Below are 22,902 nucleotides of genomic sequence, written 5' to 3'. Positions count from 1 at the left end.
AATCTATTACGTAAGTGCCTGTGCAACTATAAGTAACACTTACACAAATAACAGTTTAATAAAAAAAGTCGTAAAATGGTTTTGGTGTAAAACAGACCATGCATATTTTATTGAACACAAGTGGCAACACAGGACAATAGTAAATGTCACAATAAAAATCACGAACCCTGTGTTCGCGAAAGGAAATTGAGAAATAATATTTACAAATCTATAATGTGATCAGAAAATAGTGTTCGCAATACAAAATAAGGATATTGCAATCATGGCTGTAAATTTAGAAAGCTATGACAGCTTGCCGCCCGACGAGGAGCCTAAATTAAAATACGATAGACTAGCAAATGATGTACAAAATATCTTATTGAAAGACGCAGTGAGTTGTATATGTGTGCATACCAAATTTATTTGTTTAGGAACACAATGGGGCGTGATACACTTATTAGACCACGAAGGGAATACCGTGCCTATATCACAAGATGGCAAGAACAAAGAGCTGCAGGCTCATGCAATAGCTGTGAACAAGATCTCAGTGGACTTGAACGGGGACTACATAGCGAGTTGCTCGGACGACGGCAAAGTGCTCGTGTACGGGCTGTACACTGACGACAACACACACAACCTCACCCTAGGCAGAGTTGTCAAGTCTATTGCTTTGGATCCTTGTTATTTCAAATCAGGATCAGGTAGAAGGTTTTTAACAGGCAAGTTTTTTTATTACTACGTTTATTAAAACATTACAAATTATATTTTAATATAAATATTAATTAATTTTATAATAATTAATATAATTATATATGTATATACGGTTATTCAAAGAATATGTTAGTTAAAAAAATTGTTTTAAAATGGGTAGTATAGAAAATACTTAAAATTCTTCAATCATTTTTCATCAGCTATTTACACAAATAAAAAGGAACTAATCGAGTGATAAACAACAACTGGCATAAAGTAAAGTTTTGATAGGTTTGCTATCAATTTTTTCATACAAGACTAACTTCCCAGTGAAATTTTTAATATTTATATACAGACAATTACCATAAAACAACTGCCGAACATGTGCTGCTTGAGTCAATATTACAATAATTCACCAGTGTAGCTATAATTTAGTCAAGTGTTACAAGTATATGCAAGTTTAATGAACGCTCGTCTGTAATGTGTGAGTTCTAGATGATCTACAAACCTTATGATCATCAATAGCTATCATCATTCTACAACATCATCACATGTATACTACACTAGAGGAAAATATTTGCACATATTTTTCCATCCAGTATTTATGAGTTTAATGGTACACAATGATAACAATATCTTGATTTAGTGTGATTAAAATTAATAGCAGCTTTAACAATAGTACTTGTCAACTGCCACTAACACCAGGAATTTAAGTATAATATTATAGTAGCCTTATATTAATATAGGTTGTCAGTTGCTCCATAATGAATCATCAAAATTGAGATTTAAGGAAACTTTTGTGTTGTCGCCAGCTTCTATTTATAATAAAAACTATTTGTTTCTTGCGGTTTCTCCTGCATAGTACCTGATCACAAGGCAATTGTATAGATTCAACATCATCATATTATATTATGTGAAACTATAAAAACTTCTATCAATTTACATTCAAAACTATGACAGCCATCGAAATATTTCAAAAGTTTGACAGAAAAGTAGGTAACGTAGTTTACATGGGAAATTAAATGTTATTTAATTTTTGCATTTTCCCCAATTTATCCATATTTTCCCACACCTACCCTCTACTATTACGAAAATTTGTTCAGTTGTTCTTGTGTTTCAGCGAGACTAACATACAGTAATTAATTTTTGTATATATTTTTAGTTAGTATATATGTTTAGTTTTACCCTACAGTAAAAAAATTCTACATGTTATTTACCTCAAACATTTAAACACCACACCACACCCAGTGATGTTAATTAATATCTGATGTGGCGCATAAACATACAAACATCTTCACATCTGGATGTCTTTGTGCATGTCAAGTGAACATTCTTGAAATCCAATATAAAGACACATTTTGTCAACTTTGTTATAAGTTGCCAAAACCTTATTAAATGTTTAAGAAACCTATTTCACAAGAATTGATTTATTTTCATCGACCTAATGTCCATAATCAAACATGCAAATAAAATTTCACCTTTTGATTGCATTCATATTAAAATTGTATGACAATCTAACATTATGTAAACACGGAGCTCATTTTATTCTACAGCTGGAAGATGCCCAGAAAAGCTCTGCTATAACACAAACAGATTAATTTAAAAAGTCACGATGATTTTAGTCATGTTAGTTTAATTAAAACTGAAATGATTTTTATGTGTCATTTATTTTCCAGGTGACAACAAATTAACATTATATGAGAAGACATTCCTGAATCGCCTTCGCAGCACTGTGCTGTGCGAATGCGAAGGCTACGTCCAGGCGATGTCGTGGCACGAGCGGTTCGTCGCGTGGGCCAGTGAAGTGGGCGTGCGCGTCTACGACCTGGTCGCGCGCTGCTCCCTCGGGCTCATCCAGTGGGAGAAGACTCCTAACAGGTCTATAGAAGACTACCGCTGTAATCTGCTGTGGTCTGCCCCCAAAACGCTCATGATTGGCTGGGTAGACACCATCAGAATCTGCGTCATCCGAAAACGAAGTCAAATCGAACTCCAGACACGAGATGTAACAGAATATTTAGTTGATCCTGTATACACCTTCCAGACTGACTACTTTATCAGTGGTTTAGGCCCACTAGATGATCAGCTGGTTCTACTGGGAGTACCCAAAGAAAGCGACCCCGAAACCGGCAAGGCGCAGAGGCCGGTGCTTGCCGTTGCCGATTACAAAGACTGCGAGTTTTATGAAATATCGACAGACAGTCTTAACATTTGGGGCTACGAAGAGTATTCCTGTAACGACTATTATTTAGATATGCTCATAGAAGAGAACAGATTTTTTATAGTATCTCCGAAAGACATTGTTGTAGCCAGCCCCTACGATATAGATGATAGAGTAAAATGGCTTACAGAACAGGGTCGTTTTGAAAAGGCAATAACAGTTCTTGAAGAAGTAGGCGGTAAGACAACGAAACACTCAGTAGTGACCGTCGGAGTCCAGTACTTAGACCACCTGATGACCGAACACCTGTTCGAGGACGCGGCCGTCTTGTGCGCTAGGATTTGTAAGAACGACAAAGTCTTATGGGAAACACAGATATTGAAGTTTGCTGAAGTGAATCAGCTACGAGCTATCAGTCCCTATGTGCCTAAAACAAGTGAGCAAGCATTGAGTTCGCATATATACGAACTTATATTCTATGAATATTTGAAACTAGACCCGCAAGGGTTCTTGAAACTTGTTAAAGATTGGAAACCAACTTTGTACAGAACAGGTGTTATTGTTAATGAAGTAATAGAACATTTATTGACCACAGAGGTTGATAAAAATATATATTTAGAAGCTTTAGCACTACTGTATTGCTCTCAGAAGAAATACGATAAAGCTTTAACAACTTACTTGACCCTCCAGCACAGAGATGTATTCACTCTAATCACTAAACACAATATGTACAATGTGATACACGACAAAATCCTGAACCTCATGACTCTCGACTGTGATAAAGCGATATCTGTCCTTCTAGACAAAACTAAGGTACCTGTAGAAGTTGTCGAAAAACAACTCGCTAAGAATGACTTCCTCCTTTTTAAATATTTAGATGCTTACAGCAAAATAGAACCTAATGGCAGATATCATGGGAAATTAATAAGGCTGTACGCAAAATATGCAAGGGACAAACTACTTCCATTTCTAAAATGTAGCGATAACTATCCAATACAAGAAGCATTGGATGTGTGTCAAAGTAATAATTTCTACCCTGAAATGGTGTTCCTATTGGGACGCATTGGCAATACTAGAGAAGCTTTACAAATAATAATAGAACAGCTTACAGATATTAATCAAGCAATAAACTTCTGCCAAGAGCATAATGATAAGGAGCTGTGGACGGATCTTATCAAGCGCACCGTGGACAAGCCCGAATACGTGACCTTACTACTCAAGAGAATTGGGAACTACGTGGATCCGCAAATGTTGATAGAGAACATCAAGTCAGGCTGCGAGATCAAGGATCTCAAGGACTCTCTCGCAAAAATGATGTGCGACTATCATCTTCAGCTTTCAGTGCAGGAAGCGTGTAAAGTGATTACCCTGAGGAACTACTTCGAGCTGCATCAGAAGTTGATCGTCAACCAACAGAGAGGCATCTCCGTGACGGACGACTTCATGTGTTGTGTGTGCCAAGGTCGCATTATAATAAGAGACTTGTCGAACGCTTCAGACTTGTTGGTTTACAACTGTAGGCATTCGTTCCACAAAGAGTGCCTTCCCGACGGCGTCGCATGTGACAACTGTTCCGTGTGTAGCGCCGTCAAAATGTGACCCTTATATATTTATAAAGCTCAACTCTTAGATAGAAACTGTATATAAGTACAACTAAAAATTGTAATGATTGAACAATATTTGCCATTATTAACTTGTATAATTATGTTAACCCTATTAATTAAAATATTTATCAATGTTTGGTGCTTTTATAATGAAGTAGCTTGTATAATTTTCCTTGTATAAGATAAACTCCAAATATCAATAATACAATTCTAATAAAACATGTTGCTGGTATGCATTTTCTTTATTTATTAGACTAATGAATAAACATATTACTATCAACATAGCTCTCTCTTGATCAAAGAAGGTCAGCAGAAAAAAGATTTGTTTTTAATAACCAACTGGTTTCTCTCATTCATCTCTCCGCTCTTTCGATGGATTCGACTTGGCAGAATCCTGGTCTAGTATCCATCCTCAACCACAATGCAATTCTAAAATCTTATCTCTTCTACCTGTCCTTATATTATAAATTGAATATAAGTTTGTTTGTTACGCTTCCACGCGAAAAATACTTATCCAAATGTCATGAAACTTAGCACACATCATCTTGAAGGGATTAGAAGTAAAATAGGGTACGCATTATTCCATTTAAAAATCTTTATTATGTTTAACATTTATACAACACGCTGGCGAATGCTAGTTTACTATAAATATGTATTTGTGCAAAAAAAAACTATGGACACTGCTGTAAGAATAAAAAAACCTTTTTTTTATATCGTAGGTAGGACAAATAAGCAACATTCAACATTATTGTGCATGTGCTCAAGCACGCACCTTCCACGCACGTCCCCTGAATCACCGTATTATTATATTACCAGCTTATTGTAATACCTACATTCTATACAAATAAAGTTCTGATTTCTGTTCACGACAACTTTGTTTATGTTGTTAAGAAATGAAGAAAAGGGGGAAGTCCCCAGGGAAGTTTGCCCAGAAGCGGGGTTTTTTCACAGGCTCAATCAATAAAAACAACATTCTTACTAAGCGTTACGAAGGCCATCGTACCTGGTCTATCTACTGAATACCTACTATTTTTGGTTACTGGCCCTCTCATCCCGGAGAAGTAATAACAACTCATAATGTAAACCAATTTTAGAACGGCTTGGACAAATACCTCAAGTCCACGAAAACAACCTAAACAAGAATAGCCGGATTAACGGTCACAAATAATAATAATAATATATAAAAACACCCGTCGGGGCTAGTCGTTATCTCATCATAGGAATACGCAAGACTGGAGAACTCATTAGTATGCTTTTTCAAACCTTTAGATATAAATGAATAATGAATCTGAAGGTCATCTGCAGGACAGCTAGTGGCGAGCTGTTTGTGAATAGGGACACAACGGAATCTGAATGCCCCAGAGGGTCATTCTATAAGGGGACTCCCAGCTCTTTCTTGCCTTAACTGTCTGGCTAGAGAGGGGTCGTTAGAGCCATTTGATCGGGGGAGTCAGTGTCTAATGGTGTATTATAGTAATAAACCCATCTCAGAGTCTGTGACCCGCGATGGTGAAATCGGTGTCGCACCTCACCCTAGCCTATCTCACTGATGTTGCCACCTGCTGCATACCGTGGCGGTATAATGAGGGGGGGGGGACAATTGTTAAATAAGCGAGTCACCACCAACCAATTTAATTGCATTTCTACGCACTATTATAATAATAATATAAGTCTGGGTCAAGGGTTTGATTCAGAAAGCGGTTCTTCTAGACACGGCACGCATCGTGAGGAGGTTCCTCTCTCTGGAGCCCTAACACTATTTTTTATATTTTTAAATACATGTTGTTTTTTTTATATACCTATATTTAAAAATGTAATTTATATGTTATTTAATTTATATAAATAAATAATAATAAAAATAATCCTCTTGGACAGCCTACTCGCGGGAGAACGAGGGTAGTGTCGGACTATATATTTAAACTTTTAAAAGTATCAAACACGAACGCAGTCATATTATACTCCTTTTCACTTAACAAATTAAAATAAATTGATATAAACAAAAATCGAGAAAAAGGGAAGTTTAGGAAAATTTCCTATCAATAAATTTATTAAAAAAAGACAGTTTTATCTGTATACTATTCTGTCAAGACACATGCGTGTAACGAAAAATTAATTTATTGTTTATTCCCATGTGGTGGAAAAATGGACGCGCACATGATTCTGTGAGGTTTTGAAAATGTTTTTCTTGAGTGTCCTCATTCGTTGAGTGATAAAATTTGACGACTTTGTGACAAAGTGTTGTTTAAAAATGACAGAAATGCCTCCTTATCTCGCGGTCAAAGATGAGGATAAAAACAGTGTTCAGGGTGACAGTGATACATCGGACGTAGACGACTGGGATTTACCACTAAGTTATGATAAACCCAGGCACCTGGAGCCTATAAAGGGCGCCGAGCGCGTAGAGCACACGTGGAGGGTCAAAGAAAAGGTAACACAATGACTTTCAATTGATAACTTGTAAATACGCTATTGCGTAGCTGAGTGTAACGTAAGTGAGATGAAAACAAACGCACATGGTTCATTGAATGAATGCGTTGTAACACACACAGCATACGACGATTAATGAAAAAAAACAACTTTGTTTTCGTAGTAAATAATAATGACATTTCTAACCCACATTATCCAGTTCTACCTTTGACTAACTTGTTTGAATGTTTTCCTGTAGTTGTAAGTTGTAAACAAAATCGATAGCAAAAAAATGCATTAAACTATTGCGTAAATATAAATATTATTGCTCATGTAACTTTTCGATGTTGTTTCCAACAATATCTACTACATGTACATGTATAATTAAAGATTTTCGAAAATTGTTTTAAAAGGATTACAGTACAGACTGTAAGCATAGTTTTATTACTATTTTAGTGTTAATTAGGTGGGTAAACACTTACTTAAATATTTAAAGGTTCAAATTTCATGAGAATAATAATTATTTTTCAGGATGTATTATTACAACAGCATTTGAAATGTCTTTTTTATAAGTATATTAATAAATCAATTAATTTTAATATATATTTTTTTTCCAAAGTAATCTGGCTTCAAATTCCAGATTGATACTTATGTCCACCCTTAAGTGTCATTAGTGGTGTGGGTATTCTAATGGCTTCAAAACCAAATTTTTCTTTCTGATAGCCTAGGAGCTACTAACAGAAGTAATTAAATATTGACTGGATGTTTTTTTTATGCATACAGTACAAGACTCATTGCGTGGCTCTAGTGCTATGCCTGAATGTGGGTGTGGATCCCCCCGATGTGGTGAAGACTCAACCTTGTGCCAGGCTTGAATGCTGGATAGGTAAGATAAGGATAAAGATATACTTATTAGAATATGGTAATTAGTACATTTTGCTTTATAATATTTTGCCATTTCTGGCACTCAAATATTTGAGTTGGTAAGCATTGCAAATTTCATTTGTTAAAACTTTAAGTCTTGCAGTTATGCTGATAGACTTTGTTGTGTTTAATAATATTTTGCTGTTGATTAGAAGTGAATAGTTATTAAATCTAACAAAAAATCAGCAGCATTATTTTTTATCTGTAAATGTTAACTTTCTGAATGCATTTTGCAACACAAATGCTGATCTGCAACTTAGATAAGAATGTGGACAGGAAAGCTACTGCAAAATTTTTTCACACTCCTCAACAACATGCATTGTTTTGTTGATTTGAACAGTAGAATTGTGTAAAACAATACTTTCCATTTTGTAAAATGTCAGGTCATGCTCATAATTTATCATGTCTTATCATATCTAAATACAATTGTGACTTTTGAGAGATCTTTATTTTTTGTTTACATTTGATGTGTGAGGATGACGAGATCTTTTATAGTGCTCGCCTAATTGCGCCGTATGAATCACGCGAATTGTTCGGGTGACGTGAATCAACACTATGCGTGCCTAGAGCCTAACTAACTCACCTATCTATTTTCGTTCATGAAGTCCTACTGCGCATTTTACAAATGATGCGTGCAATCCGAATCCAGGCAATTAATATTTAATAAGAAACAGGTATCAAAAAAAATTGCATCATATTTGTTGATGATTTGTTTTACTTTATTTGTTTTATTTTATTTCACAAATTGAATCTATTTTATACGTGACAGGTTCTTATCACAATACTCATAAAAATATATTTATAATACCCCTATTAAACTCACGTTGGACCTTAATTTACCTCACATTAGTCTAAGTAACAGGTATTCACAGCTGCTTTTATTCTTAGTAGCAAATCAAGGCTTAATTAATATAAATAAACCTTATCCCTCCTAATAAGATGAATTCCGTGTTTCGCAAAGTTAACTCGTGGTCCGGGTTTAGTATAATTGTTTGTGATTGAACCCCAAGCCATGTAGTGATCGCGTGCCATTGAGACCTACCTACTCAGTCAAGTTGCGACTGATAACCTTACGATTAAAGAGTAACTGGATATTATTTATTTATATATTTTATACTTTTTTAGATACTGTTATTTACAAACTTGTCAGAATACTCCTATGTTACAAAATTCGAGTAACGCTCTATTCTACTAGACACATTTTTTGCCTAAATTTTAAGTCTATGTTGCTGGCTTGTAATAAATTTGTTAATTGTTTTAGTCGTATTGCTTTGGCATAGTACTAATCTGTATAGTAAAACTTAAATCTCTTTTGTTTAATAGATCCACAATCGCTGTCTCCGAGCAAGGCGCTGGAGAGTATCGGGCACGCGCTGCAGTCGCAGTATGAGCGCTGGCAGCCGCGCGCGCGTTACAAGCAGAGTCTCGACCCCACTAGTGATGAGGTATGATCAAACGAACAATCTGACATCTTTTATCATGGCTGAAAGTTTTTAATATCGCCTATGTGGGTACAGCAAACAAATGAGTCAGGTTTACACTAAATGCATAAACACACGCTAACATTCGTGTAGTTCCCAATTTCGAAGGCTTAACTTCCCATATGGGACATTTCATTAGGCGTTTACGTAAATTAAAATATTAATTAGTTTGTGTGCGTCCGGCGACCTCTGGGATTACTAGTCTGGCCTTGAGATAATTGTCGCGAAACACCGTTTTACACACAGATACGAGCAGCTCTATGCGTTAAATACACAAACACAATTGGATGGACAAAACCACTTTAAAAAAACGGCTCTATGGCAGCTATTTATTGCCGATTGATACTGAATGAAACCTTTCGATAAAATATTGATCATTATTTACTTAACTAAATTAATATTTTTATTAAGTTCCATAAAGAGGCTGATAAATTAATAATTATGAAACGAAGTAGCTCCCGCTGTTTGTCCCTCGTATACCTATGCTAAAACTTTAAGAATAGAACTAGAAGATAATAAACATCAGTGCTAGCGAAGCTGCGACCAGAAGCTAGTAACAAATAAAATAATCTCCTTTTTTTTATTATTCCTTTCGCCCATTATAAGTGGTATCATCCAATCTGTCCTTATTGTGGATATTTCTACATCGGATTACTTTCCAGGTCAAAAAGCTGTGTTGCTCGCTCCGTCGCAATGCTAAGGACGAGCGGGTGCTGTTTCATTATAACGGACATGGCGTCCCCAAGCCCACCACACAAGGCGAGATCTGGGTCTTCAACAGGGTTCGTATAAAATTATAAGAACCATTTTAAATAGAATAACCAAAAATCACGGGTATTTGCATTTAATTCTACCGCATATATGTATCATTATTGACGGTGTAATGTGGTCCCCAGGCCTACACGCAGTACATCCCCCTGTCGATGTACGACCTGCAGACGTGGATGGGCGCGCCCTCGCTCTACGTGTACGACTGCTCCAACGCCGGCGTCATCGTTGACAACTTTAAACTATTCGCCGAACAACATGAACGCGAATACGAGGCAAGTTACAACATGCGTGAACCGAGTGTAATTAAGTTGACTTAAAACTAACTCGTACTATACTCTAGAGTATCATTTAAATACCTAGTACGTAAGTAAAGCATATTATGAACGTACAACAAGTTCGATGTTCGGCAGGCTCAACTGAACTCGAAGTCGGAGGAGGGCGGGGGCGCGGCGGGCGGCGCGGCGGGCGGCGCGGCGGGGGCCGCGGCGGGCGCGGCGCCCGTGTCGTACAAGAACTGCATCCAGCTGGCGGCGTGCGCGGCGGGGCAGGCGCTGCCCATGCACCCGGAGCTGCCGGCCGACCTGTTCACGGCGTGCCTCACCACGCCCGTCAAGATGGCCATGAAGTGGTTCGTGCTGCGCAGCCGCGCGCGCTCCGCGCCGCCCGACGTGCACGACCTCATCGACAAGTAACCCTCTGCAACATCACACTTACCGATATGTACTCGACATTTCACTCACTTACCTATTTATTTCACAGAATTCCTGGCCAGGTCACAGATCGACGCACTATGCTGGGAGAATTAAACTGGATCTTCACAGCCATCACGGACACGATTGCATGGAGCTCTCTGCCACCAGAACTTTTTCAGCAACTGTTCCGTGCTGATCTACTCACCGCTTCGCTTTGCAGGAACTTCCTACTTGCCGACAGGATTATGAGGTAACGTATCATCAACGCTTGCGTTTACTGTCAAAACTAAATATAAAATTTTAAAATCCGAAATGGCCAATCGCATGATGATCTACGCTCAACGTAGCTTTCGCGCGTAATCGTAACGACGCTTTAGGTATAATCAATATCTATATCATAAATGCCATTTATTGATTTATGAATTGCAACATTATAAATTAGAATATCTATAAAAATAGACCTATAAGACATAGACCGATTATATACGATATAAAAAGTTAGAAGATGTGAAAGAAAAATGCTTGCGTTATAATTATTGTGCTTGCGTGCAAGCGAAATCGATTGATGGTTTTTAAAATTTCTTGCCTTATATCCGTGTTATCTCATAGCCACGCGGACGAAGTTGCGGGATTTAGCTAGTTAATTATTGTTCTTGCGCGGTAGTGAGGATTGGTTTGAAAATATTTGTTATTAAGTTTCTCTTCACGGGCAACAGGTGGTACAGTATAGCGTGTGTCGGCAGGTCGTACAACTGCACGCCGGTGTCCGCGCCCGCGCTGCCGTCGCTGGCGGCGCACCCGCTGTGGGCGGCCTGGGAGCACACGCTGGACCTGGCGCTGGCGCAGCTGCCGCGCCTGCTGCGCCCCGAGCCCGCCGACTACACGCACTCGCCCTTCTTCCGCGACCAGCTCACCGCCTTCCAAGTGTGGCTGGACCTGGGCAAATGTAAGGCGCGCGCCGTCCCCCGCGCACGGCGGGCGGCGCGCGCTGACGCGGCGCCTGCTTGCAGGGAGCGCGTGGCGGCCGCCGCCCGAGCAGCTGCCCATGGTGCTGCAGGTGCTGCTGAGCACGCTGCACCGCGTGCGCGCGCTGCGCCTGCTGTGCCGCTTCCTGGCGCTGGGCGCCTGGGCCGCGCGCGCCGTGCTGGCCGTGGGCATCTTCCCCTACATGCTCAAGCTGCTGCAGGCCTCCGCGCCCGACCTGCGCGCCTCCATGGTCTACATCTGGGCCAAGATCATCGCCGTCGATCCGGTGCGTGCCGTTCACCGACGACCGCATCCTTTTACTTAGTATTTTATTCAAAATGTTCAATTGTCGTTTTATATCTTCTGCAGAGTTGTCAAGTGGATTTAGTAAATGCTAAAGGACACAAGTATTTCCTGTCAGTTCTACAAGATCCAACGGTAGACGTAAGTGGTATTTCGCTATCGAGTCTACATATGAATGGTTTATGATATCGATTACGTTGTGAGCGGAGTCCTGCCCCCGCAGAGCGAGCACCGCACCCTGGCGGCCTACGTGCTGGCGGGCATCGTGGACAACTACCCGGCGGGGCAGGAGGCCGCGCTGCAGGGCTCCATGATCTCCGTGTGCCTGGAGCAGCTGTCGGGCGCGGCGGCGCTGTGGGCGTGCGTGGGGCTGGGCCGCCTGTGGCGCGGGTTCGACGCGGCGCGCTGGGCGGGCGCGCGGGACCTGGCGCACGAGAAGCTGTGTCCGCTGCTGCGCCACGCCGCGCCCGAGGTCCGCGCCGCCGCCGCCTTCGCGCTGGGCGCCTTCGTGGCGGCCGCCGCGCCCACGCGCACCGACCACGCCAACGCGCTCGACCACCAGGTGGGCGTGGCGCTGGCCGCGCGCCTGCTGCCCGACGCCTCGCCGCTCGTGCGACACGAGATCCTGGCCGGTGCGTGACCCCACACCCCCCACACCCCCCACCCGCTCGCCCCGCACGCCCCAGCTAACCCACCCACCCTGTCTTTTGCAGCGCTGCAGTGGATGGTGCTGATATTCGAACAACACTTCATCGCAGTTTATCTTCAGGAAAGAGTACGAAAAAGCGACAGGTGAGAATTGTCCGATGGCTCTAAAGAACATCAATATCGTGTGGTAATGTCAGTCTGAGCACCCGTGCGCGCTGTGTCCGCAGAGAGGCGACCCGCGGCGGGCGCGTGGACCAGGGCTGGGACGCGCTGTCGGACGCGCGCGCGCCCGCTGCGCACACGCACCGCGCCGCGCTCGCACTGCCCTCTATCGGTAACACACACCACTCATGCTCACCATACTCCATACCATAACGATCCTTATAAGTGGCTTAACCGTACAAATTGTATTATTGTGGGAATAGGCTTCGGCTCGGTGTACATGAAGCTGTGGAACACGCTGACGACGATGGCGCGCGAGCCGCACCCGCAAATCTCACAGATGGCCAACGATATTATTAATTATATCTCAAATCAGGTATGTCCGTGTCATAACGTTAATCAAGCCGAACATGCAACAAGTTTTGGCGGCGGCTTTCTTTCCAAACACAAATCCCACGTGTACTCAGTCGCGTCGCCGGCAGGTGGACAGCGTGGGTCGCGAGAAGGAGCCGCTGCGCAGTAAGGAGGCGTCGTCCCTGCCGCCGTCGCCCAACACGCGCGCCTCGCCGCTGGCCGCGCACGACGCGCGCACGCTGCCGCTCGGTAAGCTCGGGACCACTGGCGCACTGCAGGCCTTCATCCAGCAATTCAATTATAGCTCACAACATTGGACTTTACAATTTTACCAAAATCTTTCTGTACGAAATATACTGCAAGAGTTTGTTAACTCAAGTTGTATGTGATCCTGACTAATAATATACCGATACTACGATTGCTATGCACCCCTCAACAATTAATCACTTGAATAATCTCAAATAATGAAAGTAATTTCTTGTAATCGTGAATATTGTTTAACATTTGCCACCGTGTCAGGTTGCAGCCTATATTTTATCCTATCTAACTTTGTCCCGCATGTAACTAATTACAATATGTATAACACAAACGTAAACGTGTGTTTTAATATAATCACCTCACAGGTAGTCGTCGTAGTAAGACGGGCTTGCCACACACCATCTCCGAAGACTCGGTGGCCGTACGAGATCGAGACCGAGAATCTACCTCATCTACCTCTAGTCAGTGTTTTTGCTCTTAAAACTAATCTACAGTAGTGTAAATTAAAAAAACGATGCTTATGTAACACACGCCTCATAAAGTACATGAAACTTTTTGATGTGAATCTGACAAGTAAACTGCATGTGTAAATGATTTTGAGGTTACTTACAAGGACAGCTCTATATTTACTCAAGGTTTTGCTTACGGCCGCGAAGGCAAATTTTGCTAAGGTATGCTGGTGTGCAGGTCAACCGATAAAGAAGAAGCCCATCGTGACGACGCAGTTCGTGGAGTGGGCGTCGTCGCGGTTCGCGCGGCCCGAGAGCGGCAACAGCTGGCGCGACGACTGCGAGTCGCGGCCCCACCACGAGCGCGTCTGGCGCTACGCCAGGAACCGCAGCCTGCGCAACGACGCCAACGGTAGGCCCGCCCAAACCCTATGCAAGCACCTATGATTTACCGTCCGGTACAACTAAAACGGTATTCCACTAGTGTGTAAGTGCCCCACCCACAGCGTGTCTGTCCGCAGCGCTGCGCTCGAGCCGCGTGTCCCGGCTGGAGACCCAGGCCTTCCACTCGCGCTGCCCGCTGCCGCCCGCCGTCGTCATGTTCCACCCCTACGAGCAGCACGCTGCCGTCGCCTCCAAGGACAACTTCGGGTACCAACCACGCTTATATTAAACTGGCAGCTACCCGGGTTCGAATAGCGGACTTCTAACACTATATGGTAACATCACCGGTATAAATTTAAACATTCTTGCCCGACAAGCATCGAACCTATTGGGCTCCAGATAGCTTCTGACATATGTTGAGGCGCGTCCGGTGAAGCAGGCCCTAAATGTTTCCTGAAGCGGTTGAAACGGGAACTCCTCCGGCGGACTGGATAATGCAGGCCTGGTTGTCGTCAGCGACAGATAAATCTTTATAATAATATTTTTTTTAATTATCAATCATCATGCCTCTCAGAAACATTCCTCAATAAAAGCTTAAAAACTATACAAGTAAAACTGTATTTTTATAATAACTATCGTGAGACTGATTCATTATTAAATGATGTAACGGTTTACTCACGCGTATTTATCGCGTATTTTCCCAACCGGAGTCCTTAATCATGAGCTGGCATTCGACTCGCCATCCCGCCGCGCCAGCTCATGATTAAGGACTCCGGTTGGGATCGAAACTAGTCGGGCTCCCCCGATAAATAAGCGTGAGTAAACCGTTACATCATTTCATAAGTAAAACTGTGTGTATGTGTAGCATCTGGGACTGGGGCACGGCGGCCAAGCTGTGCGTGGGGTCGTGGCGGCGCGCCTGGGGCCGCATCACGGCCCTGGCCTACCTCAACGCGCACGAGCACGCGCTGCTGGCCGTGGCCTCGCACACCGGCAACCTCGCCATCTACAGGTAGGGGCCGCTCCGCATGAGCCCTGCTGTGGCCAGTCCTGGTGCTAACGCTCCCGCTGTGCAGGCCGTCGGGCAGCAGCATGGAGCCGGCGCTGGTGTCGGCGTGGCGCGCGCTGGACGTGCGGCCGGCCGCCGACTACCGCCCGCCGCCCGCGCAGGCCGTCTACAGTACGTACGCACGCATGAGCCCTGCATGCTCACCCACTAACCTACGCTAGCCATCACCCGACATACATTGTGTTAATAACTGTGGAGTTCTCACGCGGGTTTGGGCGGGCAGGTCTAGCGCAGCTCGTGTCGGAGCAGTTCACCTCGGCCGAGGACAAGCAGGCCGGCGCCAAGGGCAAGCAGGACGCCGGCCGTGAGTACACCATCCGTTCTATGACAAAAATCCTTCACGTCTCGTCTGCGTTGTTTAGCATCTGTCAAATAGATCAACTTAGTACCGTAATAAATATCGATATCATATAGTCACTAATTACCTTTGATTTAATGAGAATATGAAATTACATAATCGTATTAAATGATAACTGGTTCTTTATAAAGGGGTTTTACACTATGATGCATTGTACATAGCATACTTAACTAATAAATAACAAGAACACAATAATAAAATAATTATTCTAATGTCAAGACAAGTTTGAAGCATTGCAAAACATTGTCATCATCACCATCAACAGCCCATATTCGTCCACGCCATCGAGATCTATCTTCGGCTGCTTGCGCAAAAACATTGTGCCATTTATCTATCATCATTTATTTCTGAATTGAGCTTTACATGTTTGTCATTGAGTTTCGTATTCGTTGTGTATCATCACCACTTCAGTTAGATGTACTTTCATAGTCATGTGATCATGAACAGTTCCGTCACAAATTACTAATCATCACAAACGTCATACTCTTTTCACGAAAACGGTTTGATTTGAATCTTAGATTATATACCTGTTCAATGTGTCACGTGACAACTCAAATGTGTGGGGGACACGCCCACAAGTATGCATTGCTTCTATTGCAAAAATGCAATCTGTCAATACCAGCTAATTGATTCATCTCTCTAGAAGTACATATTATGTGAAGGCAAAAAATAAAAAATTGCGAATGTACCTTATACGATTATTTACAAATAAACGATAAGCGATTTTATGTTTATGAATAATAATAATAGAAACATTTTGTTTGCATTTATTAGCGCTTGTTTACCCACGTTGCGACGGAAGTAAAAGAGAAAAGAAAAAAAAGGATAAAAGCTGGTGTCTTTGTTGAAAATAAAGATACAATATTTTGATACTAACTATCGTGAGAATGATTCATTATTAAATGATGCAAATTACCCGACTAGACTAGATTGCATTACCCTGCCGCGTCAGCTCATGATTAAGGATTCCTTTTGGGTCCGAAACTAGTCGGGCAATCCCCGTGCGATAAATACGCTTGAGTAAACCGTTGCATCATTTAATAACGTACATTTTTTTATCTATTGATTTATATGTGAATGTAACAAGGGCATAACATAGTAAAGATATTAGTAGAAAAACGATAAAAAACAAGCATGGAAGTTAAAAGATTTAAGGTTTTCGTACATTTTACTAAGATTAACGCATGTACTGCAGGTATATGATCTACGATATAAATATCGAAGTGTTTTAAGTGATAATGAATGATTCATCTGTGTGTCGCGTGTGCAGTGGTGAGCCCCGTGGTGGGCGGGTCTGCGAGCAGCGCCGCCTACAGCCCCACGCCGCCGCCCACGCTCATGCGCTGGTGCGAGCTGCGCCGCACGCTGGCGCTGGCCGGCCGCGCCTCGCTGCTGCGCCTGTGGGACGCGCACACCGAGATGCTGTACGCCGACATCAACACGGGTGAGCCCCGCCCCGCCCCCGCCCCCGCCCCCCTGCCCGCCCCGCTCACCCGCCTGTGTCCGCAGAGTGCGAGGCGGCCGCGACGTCGCTGTGGCGCGGCGGCGGCGTGGCGCTGTGCGGCTTCGGCGACGGCGGCGTGCGCGCCTGGGACGAGCGCTCGGGCGCCGCGCTGTACCGCCTGCAGCAGCACCGCGCGCCCGTGCTGGCCGCCGCCGCGCGCCCCGACACGCACGCGCTCGTCACCGGCTGGTGAGTCCCGCAGCCGCCGCCCGCCCGCCCCGCCCGCCCCGCCTCACGCTCCCTCTGCCCGCAGCATCAACGGCGAGGTGCGCATCTACGACACGCGCAAGATGGCCGTGACGGAGACGCTGCAGGCGCCGGCGCCGCTGGCCGCCATCGACGTGCACCCGCTGTGCAACCTCATCGCCTGCGGCTCCGTCAACCAGTGCATCAGCATCTACGACCTCAAGGGCACCCAGCTCAACACCATCAAGTTCCACGAAGGTTTCATGGGCGCTCGCATCGGACCGGTCTCATGCCTGACCTTCCATCCGCTCAGGTACTATCTGAACTAGATGTTTGCACTTTTATTCTGGTACAAAGTTCGATCATTTTTATCTTTCAAGGCTAGCAGTTTACGGCGGTATAAAAAAAGCGTTTTAAAACGCCTACCAAAGGTCTCCGTTCGTATGTATTAAGTGGTTTTTAAGTTTTCATATTTGCTGAGTGCTTCTAATGTATATGTAATGTTATATCGCGGCAGGTGCGCGATGGGAGTGGGCTCGAAGGACTCGACGGTGTCAGTGTACGTGTCGGAGGCGCGGCGGTGACCCTCGCTGTACAGCCTGGCGCTGCCGCTGCCCTTCCAGTGAGCCGACAGGTAGACACCCCACGACTACTACACATTTTGACGTTAATTAAATATCCATTTCTATACTTTTTTATCCTCCTCCAGATGCGACATTCATCTTCCGCCGTTGGTTCGGCGGCCCGCAGTAACTGGCCGGCAATGCGCTACTCTACTATACACTTACAATCGAACACTTTGAATCATTACCCACCTTCAGTCTCGTTTTTACATTTCTGTTTGCATAAATACAAAGCGACATACAATTTAATCAATGAGAATGTACATATTTTTGTTGCTCAGTAAAAACACAATGCTCAGACAAAAACTGTTATATTACAGAGATGTATATAGTAAAATTCAGACTGATCGACAGTGTTTTGTTATACTCAGAAGTATTGTGAGACTAAAACCTCCCGACTGGTGGGCCCTGATTCGGATGGTTCGACCGTACACAACTATGTACAAGTATCTATTCACTGACATGGTCTTACTCCTCGCCTGGATTATTTTCTAAGCCACGACACTTTGGTAATGCTTTCTGTCTAGTCTGATACATTGTCCACATCAAATAACTAAAGGATTCACATTTTGTTTGTGTTAAGGTAGGTGTGTCATTGAATACTTATTTAGTGTATGGGTAATCTTAGGGAGTACTATAAATCAGTGTAAGTGTCAGTGATATGAGTATAATTGGATTGTAGAATATTATTCGCATGTAATCGACAAAACGTAGATCTAACGGCGTTCGGATACACACAATTATTAATAAAACGTTACCAAAAATGAATACTCACTTCGTTGTTTATGAATAGGTAATAAATAATTTGTATAATTTCAATTTGTCATGCGTTATTGCTCGAAGGAAATTTGACCATGTTTATAGGCCATTATTATATTGGTTAGTGTGTGAATCCGAACGCGTAATAAGAATATTTGGTGCTACATTATACCGATATTATAATGTTAATTTGTTGTTATCGACTCTGTTGCGCTGGTCTGTGGGATTTGCGACTGTGACGTTGCTATCACACAGTTGTACAAACAATTTTACATTGACCTTGTGTATCATAGGACTACTTTTTTTTGTACAAAACTATTGTTGTGTTTAAATATCAATTTTAAACTGGTGAAATTCATGGGGGTATTCTTTAGTAATCGGCTGCATTCATAGGAGTGTGGGGATTTGGGGAGGGGGGAGGGGTGGTGCCCAGGATATACCCCCTAAAGGGAAAAGATGCGGAAACGTATATTTTTTGAGATTTTTTGAAATTTAGTTTTGAGGTTAGGAGTGTCAAAACGGTGTTATTGGTTCGGTCGACGGAGCCCCGCTTCGCGGGGCTCCTACTTCTGGGTGGTTTAAAAATAAATAACCACGAAGTGGTTGGCGGGGTCTATTCGCTCGCTTCGCTCGCTCAACGACCCCGCCAACCACTTCTAACCTAACCTGTCCATGTCGGGGTGCGCCGAGTCGGGGTGTTAACTATGATGATGGTTCTAGATTTAGTTTTATACATTTCAACATTTTACATAAATTTCAATTTATATGATAATCATCATAACAATTTAGAAAAATCAAAATACGAAAACACGGAACATAAACAATCGCGAACGAAAAGCGAATGAACTAAATGAACTATTGGAATGTAATTACACTCTTTGACAGTTGAGTGACACTTCAATATGACGGTTAGAGTGAGAAAACACTAGTTTTTGCCATACATTATAAAATTTTCTGTTTCATTTTTGAGAATTAACCTCAAAACTTTAATTTAAGATTTCTCAAAAACTACACATTTCCGCACAAAAACACTTTATATTATAACTCGGGGCATCATTGCCGATCTATTAAAACCAAAAACACCCAGTAATTCGTGCAGCCCGTTTCTAAAGTCAACCCATTCATGGAATTAAGTTATTGGAGAGTGTATCATGTACTTTATACGTGCTAGCACAGTTATTATTTAAATATTACAGACACTTGTTTAACCCTTTTTTATCCTGCAGACCTGACAAATAATCTTATTATCGGATACTGTACATAAAGTGTTTCAAACTGTATGTGAAACGTACTACAGTACACTCTGCGACTAACGCAATGCGTTGCAAACAATTTAGCCAAATAATACAAAAATACACGTATATTAATATTGTATTATTAATTAAATTATTCACAAAATGTAACGCTTTAAGTAGCTATGTAATTATCGTGTAAATATGATAGACTGTACCAGCTGTACAAGTGTCCCGTCACTGAACAGGCTTTACTTTGAAGCTAAAACATAACCTACATCAATCTTATGCTAATAAATAAACTAAGGAAACCTAGACCATTTAGTAATGTACCACTTTTGCAATATATCATAACGTATTTCTTCAGCGTAGGCTGTTTTTGTTTCAAAACTCGCTTATTTACCCTACTTATGACGCACTTGCGCGCCGTAGGTCTTGTGAAGGAGCGCCTGGGCCGCTACAGCTCTTGACCGTGGCGCCAGTCGCTCGTATAACTTTAATGCTGAGACTACTACATTCTTCCCTTATCCACATCTGCCTTGTTTAGCTTCTTACTTGCAACTTATCGGATGCCTAGTTTTGTTTGATACATAGATTTACATTTACATTTAAAAAATGTGACTTGAGACTATACCTAATTTGATGGTTTCGATACCTTTGATGACATAATGAATGAATGTTTCTGCAACTTGGCTTATTTTCCCAGTCTTTTTGCCCAAGACTCGCGCTAGAGGTAGCACGGCTCACCCAAGTGTTCAAGAGGTGCTACATACAATATTATCATACATAATATATATTATACAAACATATACACCCACATCATTACCTACTTCGTATTTGTATATATGTAGTATGAATAAGCTTGTTTTCTACATTTCTCTGAGATAATTGTATATTTTTCGTTTCAAATGATTTTGTCTTGTGATTTATAGAAAGTTCCTAAGACTCAATAATTACTAGCTGCCATTATTTTTATTTTGTAAGGTTTTGTTCATTACGTAATAAGTTGTCGATTTTGTTTGTTTGTTTAGATTTTAATTAAAACAAATTATGTCCATGTATAATTCAGAGGTGATTTTTTTATTTTAATATTTCAAGTTTCTATCGACAGAAATGAGGGATACCGGTAGCTATAGTTTTAAGTGATATAATGAGCATTTAACTGTAATGAGTAGTTTGTAATATGTGATGATCATGTTGATTTCCATTGAACAAATATGTTAATTGAGATGTATTCAGAATTCCCTTATGAAATGTGTGGCCATAGATAACAGTACTTAGTGGTAAGCGCCCGCGGGTTTCACACTCACCAGTCGTGATCAAACCTCAATATCATGTCAATGATGAACAAATGGACAAGTTGCCAATTGGTTGTTGATTATATTGAATCATGCATTTCGACTTTGAGGATCGATTTTTGCTTTTACGTATTACTTATGTAATTTAAATGTACATTTTACATAATAATATTTGTTGTTGTTAAAATAAAACATGGTTAAAAGTTTTGTCTTTTATTTTGGTATTTCAAATTTTACAGATTACCTTTTAAAGAAGGTGAACAATTAATACAGTTTCAAACAGCCAGTCCACATAAAAAAATGTAATCTTATCCTATTAATATATAAGTGTATGTAAGTTAGTATGTCACACTTTTACACTAAAAATACTGAACCAATTGTTATCAAGTGTGCACACAATATGTTTTTGAGGGCTTAAAAGTAAAATAGTAGGTACAATTATGCTTTTCAGCGTTATTCCACGCGAGCGAAGCCGCGGGCGACCGGTAGTACTGAATAGATGACAGAATCAGTTTATTCTCTTGTAATAAGAAAATGTAGATTAGAAGAGATACATTTCCACTTAATGAGTAACAAAAGCTTTTGTAGCCATCTTGCTTACAATTAAATCTAGTAACCTTTCATTGCCCTTTAGATGATTTAGCTTATAGACATGTTTTGTTTCTTCAAAACTTGTAAACTTGGATAAATCCTTCATAGAACACATCTCTCCTTCTATCTTTGGTATAATCTCACTACTGGTATCTTGGTCTTCGGTGACTAAAAAGCAAAATAATATGTGCATATCTTTATGAATGCCAAACTTGAGTAAACTCTGGGAAATGTTTTTAGTGGCAGACAAGTTATACAGTATCTCAGTGTAGACAGATCGAGTGACCATTGCATCTCGCTTCTCATCCAATACAGCCTTGTTAGCTGCAACTGCTACTTGGAATGGATCAATTATTAAACCAGGCTTGATGCCTGTACACTTCCAAACACCATGGATGATATTATCTCTAATCATCTCCACATTCTGAACATTTTTGAATAGATACAACTTCAGTTTTGTATTTGTGTCAGGATCTAGCTCAATAATTTGATACTTTGGCTGCGTTGTTGAAACCTTAAACAATAGGAAAAGAATAGAATATGAAAAATAAAAAATTACATCTAAGAAACAATGGTGATGTTGAAAGATAGTAGTGTCTTGTGCATTTGAGGAATTGTTGAGATCCTAGAGACCAGAGCTTTTATTTTATTTTTAACTATGACTATGATTATATCAATCATGTTACTATTTACACTTCCACTCCAGTACAAAATATACTTACCATTATAGATATTTCGCAATCTATTAATTAATTGAATAAGTATTTATACTTTCAGTCCAAAGACAATGTGTGGGACATATATCTCTTCTTGCGACTATTATTAATTAAAGTTAACCTATAAAATTAAATATACATAAACACATTGGAGATGTAAATAAAGTGAGTGGTATTGTGTCCACAGACGTCAAATAGAAATGACAACCAGTCGGCAGTCTGTCAACTAATTTTTTTTGCTCATTTTTGAAACCAGTTTATTTCAGCAATTTTAGGTTAATACTATAGGTAATTCTATAATGTAAGCGAAAACACATCAACACCCTACACCCAC

At 41.4% G+C, this 22,902-nt stretch overlaps 3 protein-coding genes across 4 annotated transcripts; 2 read left to right on the top strand and 1 right to left on the bottom strand.

Moving 5' to 3' along the window:
• The first annotated feature begins 115 nt into the window (after positions 1–115).
• Positions 116–4,666, top strand: LOC113508088 (vacuolar protein sorting-associated protein 41 homolog). The gene is made up of 2 exons (XM_026891054.1): positions 116–698; positions 2,346–4,666. The coding sequence occupies exons 1-2, from the start codon at positions 263–265 to the stop codon at positions 4,427–4,429; spliced, it is 2,520 nt and encodes an 839-aa protein (XP_026746855.1). The 5' UTR covers positions 116–262; the 3' UTR covers positions 4,430–4,666.
• Positions 4,667–6,343: 1,677 nt separating this feature from the next.
• On the top strand, positions 6,344–19,620 carry LOC113508095 (regulatory-associated protein of mTOR). 2 transcript variants are annotated; one of them, XM_026891067.1, is made up of 26 exons: positions 6,344–6,862; positions 7,624–7,726; positions 9,088–9,209; positions 9,908–10,027; positions 10,142–10,288; positions 10,427–10,704; positions 10,776–10,958; positions 11,452–11,654; positions 11,719–11,960; positions 12,044–12,118; positions 12,201–12,609; positions 12,691–12,769; positions 12,853–12,959; positions 13,051–13,163; positions 13,270–13,390; positions 13,765–13,860; positions 14,087–14,260; positions 14,370–14,499; positions 15,098–15,244; positions 15,309–15,412; positions 15,525–15,605; positions 16,930–17,103; positions 17,169–17,352; positions 17,417–17,662; positions 17,867–17,983; positions 18,059–19,620. In XM_026891067.1, the coding sequence occupies exons 1-25, from the start codon at positions 6,683–6,685 to the stop codon at positions 17,931–17,933; spliced, it is 3,885 nt and encodes a 1,294-aa protein (XP_026746868.1). In that variant the 5' UTR covers positions 6,344–6,682; the 3' UTR covers positions 17,934–17,983; positions 18,059–19,620. The 2 variants fall into 2 exon arrangements, with proteins under 2 accessions (XP_026746868.1, XP_026746869.1); XM_026891068.1 differs by lacking the exon at positions 15,525–15,605 and having other exon boundaries at positions 6,346–6,862.
• Positions 19,621–21,458: 1,838 nt separating this feature from the next.
• On the bottom strand, positions 21,459–22,777 carry LOC113508099 (EKC/KEOPS complex subunit TPRKB-like). The gene is made up of 2 exons (XM_026891073.1): positions 22,575–22,777; positions 21,459–22,366 (listed from the first exon to the last, which is right to left on the bottom strand). The coding sequence occupies exons 1-2, from the start codon at positions 22,575–22,577 to the stop codon at positions 21,824–21,826; spliced, it is 546 nt and encodes a 181-aa protein (XP_026746874.1). The 5' UTR covers positions 22,578–22,777; the 3' UTR covers positions 21,459–21,823.
• Between the last annotated feature and the right edge of the window lie 125 nt (positions 22,778–22,902).

This window comes from Trichoplusia ni, unplaced genomic scaffold (genome assembly GCF_003590095.1).
Source record: "Trichoplusia ni isolate ovarian cell line Hi5 unplaced genomic scaffold, tn1 tig00003798, whole genome shotgun sequence".
Classification (NCBI taxonomy): Eukaryota; Metazoa; Arthropoda; class Insecta; order Lepidoptera; family Noctuidae; genus Trichoplusia; species Trichoplusia ni.
Note: the sequence above shows the minus strand (reverse complement) of the source record. Positions and strands in the feature narration are given on the sequence as shown.

What these genes read in the sequence shown, in the direction of transcription:
- LOC113508088 (XM_026891054.1), top strand. Translation starts at nt 263, where the DNA reads ATGGCTGTAAATTTAGAAAGCTATGACAGCTTGCCGCCCGACGAGGAG. An exon ending in AGGTAGAAGGTTTTTAACAG is followed by an intron (nt 699 to 2,345) that starts GCAAGTTTTTTT and finishes TTTATTTTCCAG; the next exon opens with GTGACAACAAATTAACATTA.
- LOC113508095 (XM_026891067.1), top strand. Translation starts at nt 6,683, where the DNA reads ATGACAGAAATGCCTCCTTATCTCGCGGTCAAAGATGAGGATAAAAAC. An exon ending in TCGACCCCACTAGTGATGAG is followed by an intron (nt 9,210 to 9,907) that starts GTATGATCAAAC and finishes ATTACTTTCCAG; the next exon opens with GTCAAAAAGCTGTGTTGCTC. An exon ending in GTGGCTGGACCTGGGCAAAT is followed by an intron (nt 11,655 to 11,718) that starts GTAAGGCGCGCG and finishes GCCTGCTTGCAG; the next exon opens with GGAGCGCGTGGCGGCCGCCG.